Raw genomic sequence first — 8,498 nt, forward strand, 5'->3', positions numbered from 1 at the left:
AAAATACCAAGCAGACACCTGCGCTTCGGTCCCCGCTGCCCTCGTTCACTTTACACCGCCGCCTTCCCTCGAGTCGCCGCGCTCGGACGCGACTCGCGGCGGAACTCAAACTCAGACTTCACGTACAACGTGTCCCCGATCGTCACTCTCTCAACACTTCCTCTGTTCAGACCAGAACCCACCAGAGCGTTAAAACCCTTCGCATTCGTCAGACAGAAAGTACAAACGTTTATTTATATCTGGATTTTTGTTGGTTTAGGCAAAAACGATATAGACCCCTCTTTGTTAGGCGGGCCTAACAAAGAGGGGTCTATATCGTTTGGGGAGAATCATGAGGAAAATCATGACTTCGTAATTGGTTTGATGGTTTGGAGGGGCTTTTATGATTCTAGGGTCGATTTTTAATTTGGATACATAAGTTAGTGGTTGGCTAGTTTTCTTTTTTTGTTGTTTTGTAGACACAGAGATCAGGGCAGATCCTTGCGTTCCTCGGTGGACTCCTTGATGATCTGAAATAAAGAAGAAGAGTTGATTTAGACGGAGTAGAGGCCTTAATGTGTGTGAGGCGCTGTGGTTTATTGGCTGCTCGGGGCCTCAGGTGTGTATGGACGCTTGTGATTTGTGTTCCACACTTGCGACACACCGCCCCCTACAGGCGAAGGAGGCGAAGTGGCGCGACTAAACAAAGTGTCACACACACACCTCCCCGTCTCGGGTCTCCACGGTGCGGACCAAGACTCTTCTCTTCACGGTGGCCTCCGGGGGTTTGGTGTCGACGTTTGTTTCTGAAGGAGGAGAGAGCAGAGTCTTATGTAAATGTGAATCACGACGTGTGAATCCCAGTGGGAAAGCCTACCCGGTATATCTGATATGTTGGCAGCATTGTTTGCATGAAGGAAGTAATAGATAAATATAGTTCCCCAACATAATACCTGATGATATGAAGGGATGATGTTTACAGACAAAAGTATAATTACTACATTTTAAGTCGGGCTAAACATTTCCCACAAAAAGGTTTTAGAAGTGTAAAAAATACCCTTAAACATTTTTAAAAAATTCAGTTTTAATTTGTTTTAATTGAATTATCTCATCCCTAGTAGTCATCCATATAGCTATATATCTTGCCATTATTTTCAATCCCTTACTCACCTCTGAACTGCATATTGGCGAAACTCTGCACAGGAACTGTGATCCTACAGAAAACCACCACAACCGTCAGACAGCGTCAGACAGCACCACAGACCAGTACATGCTAACTTCATCCAGCTAATCTCATCCTAGCTATCTTAGTTGTATACGGGGAATGGGGTAACCTAGCGATTGGTAGCGCTTGGCACTTGGTTGAACAGCGGTATATTGTTGTTTCTCTTTCTTTTGACAGATGTACTTATTGTAAGTCACTTTGGATTAAAGCATCTGCTAAGCGCCCCTTAATGTAAATGTGACTCCAGCCTTAACCCCCGGGGCGTCCCTCACCTGCTCTCCTCCCCTTCCAGCAGCTTCCTGTAGGTGGCGATCTCGATGTCCAGGGCCAGCTTGACGTTGAGCAGGTCCTGGTACTCCTGCAGATGGCGGGCCATCTCCTCCTTCAGCCCGTTGATCTCGTCCTCCAGACGGTTCACCGTGTCCTGGTAGCTCGCCGTCTCCATGGCGCAGCGGTCCTCTACGTCACGCAGCTGACGCTCCAACGACTCGTTCTGAGGACGAAGAAGATGATGATGAGGATGATGACCACGACGAGGATGACGACGATGACGACGATGACAAATGGTAAATGGAGTGCATTTTCTAACCGGTGGCCACTCGAAGCGCTGAACAACATCTCCTATTATTCTCCCATTCATGCACACAGTCACACACCGGCGACGTTGTCAGACACCCAATGGCGACGTCGGACGCATCTAGGGTGAGGAGTCTGGCTCCGGGACACCTCGACACTCCGGGAAGGAGCCGGGGATCGAACCAGCAACCTTTCGGTTACGAGTCAATCCGCTCTATCTCCTGAGTCACTGCTGCCCTTCGTCATGATGATGACAAGGATGATGATGATGATGATGATGATGATGATGATGATGATGATGATGATGATGATGATGGCAGACGGTAAGCGGCCAATGGGGTGCCGTCGGTGCACTCGAGGGCGAGTCTCGCCGACCAAACCAAACAACGGTAAACCCGTTTGGTTGACTCACCGTTCCTCGGAGGGAGTCCAGGTCACAGGTCAGCACCTGGAGCTGCCGGCGGTAGTCGTTAGCCTCCTGCTTGGCCAGGCGCAGGGCCTCCGCGTTCCGGCCCGCCGAGTCCGTCATGTCGGCAAACTGGGACAGAAAAACAGTTTAATCGTTGTTATACTTTTGCAAGGAAGGGGATCGTCACGCTTGGCTGGTTGCTAGCATTAGAGAGTTCATGGGGAAAAGTCGAACCGTTGACGTCATTGATCCGACTCTGATTAAAGGGGTGATATTATGCCACCAGGTGTGAGTGTGATAACTGGTGAAATCGCTAGTGGGCGTGGCCACCTAGATGTACGCTGGATGGATCTGTCTACCAGCCTACCCTATTGGACTGTAGCAAACGTTGCTCCTCTGTCCGTCATACACCTAGATTGACACGCCCACTTGTGATGTCGCTAAGGCACAGGGAAGGGCAAGTATTCAAACGGCTTGTGACGACTAATTACACTTACACCTGGTGTTATGATACCACCCCTTTAAAGATGACGTCAAGAAGCCCCCCCCCCCCCCCCCCCCCACGGTGGGCCTCTTGGTGTACCTTGGAGCGGTACCACTCCTCTGTCTCCTGCATGTTGGACGAGGCCATGGACTCGTACTGCACCCTGATGTCCCTCAGGGCGACCGTCAGGTCGGGCTTGGACACGTCCAGATCCACGTGGACCTGCTGGGCCAGAGCCTGCTCCTGGAGCTCCCGCTGCTCCTGGGAGGAGGAGGGGGAGGGGGGGGGGAGGGGGAGGAGGAGGGGGAGGAGGAGGGGGAGGAGGGGGAGGAGGAGGAGGGGGAGGAGGAGGAGGAGGAGGAGGAGGAGGAGAAGGAGGGGGAGGGGGAGGAGGAGGAGGAGGAGCAGGAGGGGGAGGAGGAGGAGGAGGGGGAGGGGGAGGAGGAGGAGCAGGAGGAGGAGGGGGAGGGGGAGGAGGAGGAGGAGGGGGAGGAGGGGGAGGGGGAGGAGGAGAAGGAGGAGGAAGGGGAGGAGGAGGGGGAGGGGGGGGAGGAGGGGTTAGAGGAGGTGGATAGCTGGAGGCTGAAGGGACGTGTAAAAGGATGGAGATTTCTCGACCCTGCCCCATTGGACTGTGGGGCTCGGTGAGGCTGCACACCTGTTGCCCATCGAGCAATCAATGTGCAACAGGTTGAACCAGCCATCACCCACACACTCAGCGAAGATGTCCTGCGTGGCGGCATGGAGCCCCCTCATGTGTCATTGTCTGCAGACCTCACAATAAACCGGATTCCAACACCACCCGTCGTCCCTGGTTGTGGAGGAGCCAAGGGACGGCACCTAAGAGGCGTGTAGCATGTTACCGCCCACAGATACTCAACGACACTGACGCGTGAAACATGCAATGTTGGGCCATTAATTCAACTCTTCGTCGATTGGTTGATTCTGGACTCACTGATTGATTTTGGACTCACTCCTATCATTTTGACCCATCGATTGATTCTGGACTCATTGATTGATTTTTGACTCATTGACCGATTGGCAGACGTGAGGCTCTAGGGGGCGCTCACCTCCTCGTGGATCTTCTTGAGGAAGACGATCTCATCGTTCAGGGCCTCGATCTTCCTCTCCAGCTGGATGCGGTTCAGAGACGCCTCGTCCACATCCTGTCGCAGGGCAGGAAGTGAGCGATGCTTATTCATATAGACGTACCGTTCCGATGCACACATCGTTGTAGAGAGACGGCAACGCAGGTACCTGTCTGAAAACGTTGAGGTTGTTCTCCGCGTCTTGTCGCTGCCCAGTTTCCTCTTGCAATCTGAGAAGAACCCAAGATAAAAAGGCAGCGTGAGTCACTGACAGGCATAACAATGGAGTTAGGAGTCGTTACAGACACGTAACAATTACAGATCCGTTTGTCTCGCTCTTCGTGCGCCCAAACCAGAGCAGCCATATGCTGCCTGCAGCGTTGTGTTTAATATCGAAGTGAGTCTGGTGTTTCTCATGGTTCGACGCTACGACATCAATAAGACAAAGCGAAACAGCAGGTGGCCAGAACTAAAACCATTCCGGACACTTTGAGTCATTAACACAGCATCAATAACGCTGCATGTTATTCACAGATGATCGGGATTAACCGTCACACACAATGACAAGATAAAGTATTCATTGGAAATTATTAATTATCAATTATTAATAAATGTTTTGGAGTACATTATTACATTACGTTACTTTATTTCTGAAAACTACACGTTTTAAACTGATGAGGCCAAAAAACAAAACCAGATGAGGCCAAAAAAAAACTAAAAACGAATTTATACATGCTAATGTTATCCTTGTTAGCCCCGCGGCGCCTGCATCACTGCGGGGATCAGAAGACCTTTAGCGCGGTGTGCGGCGCCGCGCCGCGCTAGCTCCCTGCCTAGCGCTATGCGCTGAACAGAGACCTCGCGCCTCGGTTCACATCCATCTCCTTCTGGCTGCCAGGAACCTTTCCCAGGGGGGAGGAGCCTCAGAGGGCACAAAGGACCTCCACACACACACACACACGCACACACACACACACACACACACACACACACACACACACACACACACACACACACACACACACACACACAGGCGCACACACACACACTCACACGTGACATTTGCATTCAGTCATGCAGAGTTTAGAAACGGGACGTCTCACGGGGAGAGAGCAGCAAGAACAACACCGTGACCTTTAACCCCGTCTACAGAACAACTAATGTTGTTCAATTTTTCTCACAATATGACAACTACACACACGCATCGTGACTCTCGACCACAACCATGGAAACAACGTGCCAGGCTCATGCATGGCCGCCAGCTGTCCGTCTGGAAGGAAGGATGAGGTATCAAAAGAAAGCCTTCCCGGAATGCAAAGCTGCACATTCCGAACGAGATGAATCCATCAATCTGCATATTAATGCACTGCACAGGAAGAAGAATCCCGACTGAATCACTGTGACTCATTTGAAGGCTTACATTCTTCTCATTTCCTCAAATACCAGCCATCGTCGGTATGGATCAAATTAGAGTAAATAGGCCTAGTCACATCGTGACGTTGCGTCGGAATAACGCCTCCTTTCTGAAGCGTGGCAGCATAGGAGTGTGATTGGGTAGCCATGGTGATCTGGTCATTGTTTAATTATGCAGCGTGAAATGTCATTATGGGAAGACATCTAGTGTTTGTAATTGCCACAGCAATACGTGACAAAACGAGGTTTTAATTATTTCGATTACGGTACATTTATTTTTATTGTCGTAAGTGTGTGTAAGTACAATCTATTTGGCATTGTAAACGTGAACATTTGAATGCTGCAAACACTCACAATTTAGTGAGAAACAACCAACAGTACCCCAAAGTACCCCTAGCGGTACAAGTAACCCCTTTTGAGAACCACTGCACTAGACCACCTGGTTCCTGTAAACCCCCAGGGTGTGACCTCCTGACCTGTGCTTGAGCGTGGCCAGGTCCCCGGCCAGGTTGTCCCTCTCGATCTCCAGCCGGCCCTTGGCGGCCCCCAGCCCGTCCACCTGCCGGCGCAGCTCCCGCAGCTCCTCCTGGACGATGTCGCCCAGCCGGCTGGGCTCCTTGGCCTTGAGCTGGTTCAGCTCGGCCACCAGCATCTTGTTCTGCTGCTCCAGGAAGCGCACCTTCTCGATGTAGCTGGCGAAGCGGTCGTTCAGCCCCATCATCTGCACCTTCTCGTTGGTCCGGGTCTCCTTGTAGTGCGCCTTCATCAGCGAGTCCGCCGGGAAGTCCAGGCGCTCGCCGCCACCGCCGCCGCCGCCGCCGCCGGCCGAGGAGCCCAGGGAGAGGCGGAGGGAGGGGGAGTGAGCGGCGCCGGGGTGATGGCTGAGGTGGCGGGGGAGGCTGCTGCCGCCGTGCCAGGAGTAGCGGCTAGAGGAGAGGCTCCCCGCCCTGAGACCCCCTCCGCCGCCGCCGCCGCCGCCCCCCCCGGCCCCGGAGCCCTGCGACCCGAAGCGCTTCCTGTAGGACGACTGGACCCTCTGAGCGTCCATCATGATCACCGGGAGGGAGTGAGGCTCGGGACTGGGAGAGGGCCGGGTTTATATAGGGGTACCCCCCCCCCCCCCCACACCTCGCTCTGTCCTGAGCGGAGAGAGGCCACAGGGTGGGACAGCGGCAGGCCAAAGTTGTGTGTGTGAGTGTGTGTGTGTGTGTATGTATCTGTGTGTTTGTTTTTGTGTGTGTTTAAGTGTGTGTGTGTGTGTTCAATGAATGGGCCAGAAAGAGAGAGAGCAGTGCAGAGGGGTTGATGTAGACCTGGCATAAATAAAGATGTGAGCCAGGGATTGTTTGTTCTCAACCACACCTCCCTCACTCTCCCCCTTTTCTCCCCCATAGTCTGACTCTCTCTCTCTCTCTCTCTCTCTCTCTCTCTCTCTCTTTCTATTTTAATTGAATGAAAGGCAGTCTGAGTGACAGGAGCTGGCCATCAGCTCCACATGAGGCCAAACAGAAAGATGGTGGACAGGCCCAAAGGGGAAACAGTATAAGCTAACAGTTCTCACCTCGCACACTCTCATGGAGGAGGAAACCACAGGGCTTAATGAGGTTGGACAGCAGCGCTCGATAGATTACAGCGGGCCACTGTACAAAATGTTAGCGGCGCTATTATCTGGCAGCGAGAGAGAGAGATGGACCAGGTCCAGCGTGTAGCACTACCGTGACGTATGAGGGCCGGGCGGAGACCTGGGGTCAGAGGCAGCACAGTCACAGCTTCAGCTGCAATGAGGAACAAGTCACGATAGTTAAGGATGCTTTGATGGGTTTAAAAATTGATTCATGTTGAAGAGACTTGAGAGCATTTGACATTCACCCATTTTTGAGTGCATTACATTTTTTCACAACATATACATTTTTGATCCAATGCAAATATATTTGCATATTATTATATGCAAATTATGTATAATATATTATATTATATTATTATATTTGTCTCATATATCAGACATTCACAGGCATACCGAGACCACCCTCTACCCCACATCAGACGCTGGGGGGACGTCCAGGCACACAGGGGGGTCCCCGGGGGCCTGATGGACGCAGCTCCTTAGCGTTGTGGGGGGCCGGCACGTCAAAGCTTCACACTGCATTTATTTTTACGGACTTCCTTTTGACAGGAGTCCCCCAGTGGTTCGGTTGCTGGGGGTTTCGGGGGGCCCAGAGATCTGCCTGGTTCCTGGAAACAGTGGTCTGTGTTTTTAGGATCAGAATGAACTATTCACAAGGATTTTGTGTTGCTTGCTTTTAATAAATGGTGGAATAATCAGATTGATTTAATGACATTTTCCATTGGTCCTTCAGATCTTTTCTTCCAAGTGTTTGCACACACATGCACGTGCACGCACAAAAGTTCACTCGCACACACACACACACACACACACACACACACACACACACACACACACACACACACACACACACACACACACACACACATACACACACACACACACACCAACAAACAAACACACGCACCAACGCACACCTTTGCAGCGATTTAATTAAGCATACTATTTTTGCCACTCTCACCCAGGGCGACCTAGAATAACCCTCAGTCGCACAGCCGGGAATCGCGAACGAATTCTGAACCACACGGCTTGTAAACCCTTTGTGTGACCGAATCCACCCAAACGATGACGACCACGTCCCTGGAGCCGTTCACGCCGACGTCTCTATCCTCAAGTAAACCGTGACCTCGCAACAAGACGTTCCCCTGTGAGGGAGCACAAAGAGCCAGTGTGTGTCCCCCCCCCCCATCATCCAGCCAGCGGGAGCCCTGCAGGCGACAGTAAATAACCGGCTTCAGGGGCCGTCACTGTCTGGCCGCGCGCTGGACTCTGTTTGTCATCTGGACGCCGGAGTGACTTGAATTCCAATTAGTGTTCCCATTAATAGCTGTTAAATAACAGGCCCCCACTACTGCGGAGGCTGGCTGACATCGGGGGTGATTTACAAGGCCCGAAGTCCCTCGCTGGAGACGAAAGGCTCCGTCTGAAACCGTCGTCTGGGGTCGCCGCGGACGCCGCCTCAGATCTGGTCTCTGAGGTAATCTGTGGCCATGGCTGAAGCATCCTGAGGAGAGGGGGGAGGGAGAGGGAGAGGGGGGAGGGAGAGGGAGAGGGCGGGGAGAGAGGGAGAGGGGGGAGGGAGAGAGAGAGGGAGAGGGCGGGGAGAGAGGGAGAAAAGAGGGAGGGAGAGAGATTGAGTGAGAGAGAGACAGAGACAGAGAGAGAAGATAGGGAGGGTGAGGGGGGGAGAGAGAGGGAGA

General features: G+C 52.4%; 1 protein-coding gene across 1 annotated transcript; it reads right to left on the reverse strand.

Moving 5' to 3' along the window:
* Positions 1-320: 320 nt before the first annotated feature.
* gfap (glial fibrillary acidic protein) lies at positions 321-6,225 on the reverse strand. Its single transcript, XM_056607014.1, has 9 exons — positions 5,651-6,225; positions 3,931-3,991; positions 3,744-3,839; positions 2,773-2,934; positions 2,193-2,318; positions 1,477-1,697; positions 1,150-1,193; positions 703-785; positions 321-509 (listed from the first exon to the last, which is right to left on the reverse strand). Exons 1-9 carry the CDS (start codon positions 6,223-6,225, stop codon positions 468-470), a joined length of 1,410 nt encoding a protein of 469 aa, XP_056462989.1. The 3' UTR covers positions 321-467.
* Positions 6,226-8,498: the final 2,273 nt, after the last annotated feature.

Source organism: Gadus chalcogrammus, chromosome 2 (genome assembly GCF_026213295.1).
Source record: "Gadus chalcogrammus isolate NIFS_2021 chromosome 2, NIFS_Gcha_1.0, whole genome shotgun sequence".
NCBI lineage: Eukaryota > Metazoa > Chordata > Actinopteri > Gadiformes > Gadidae > Gadus > Gadus chalcogrammus.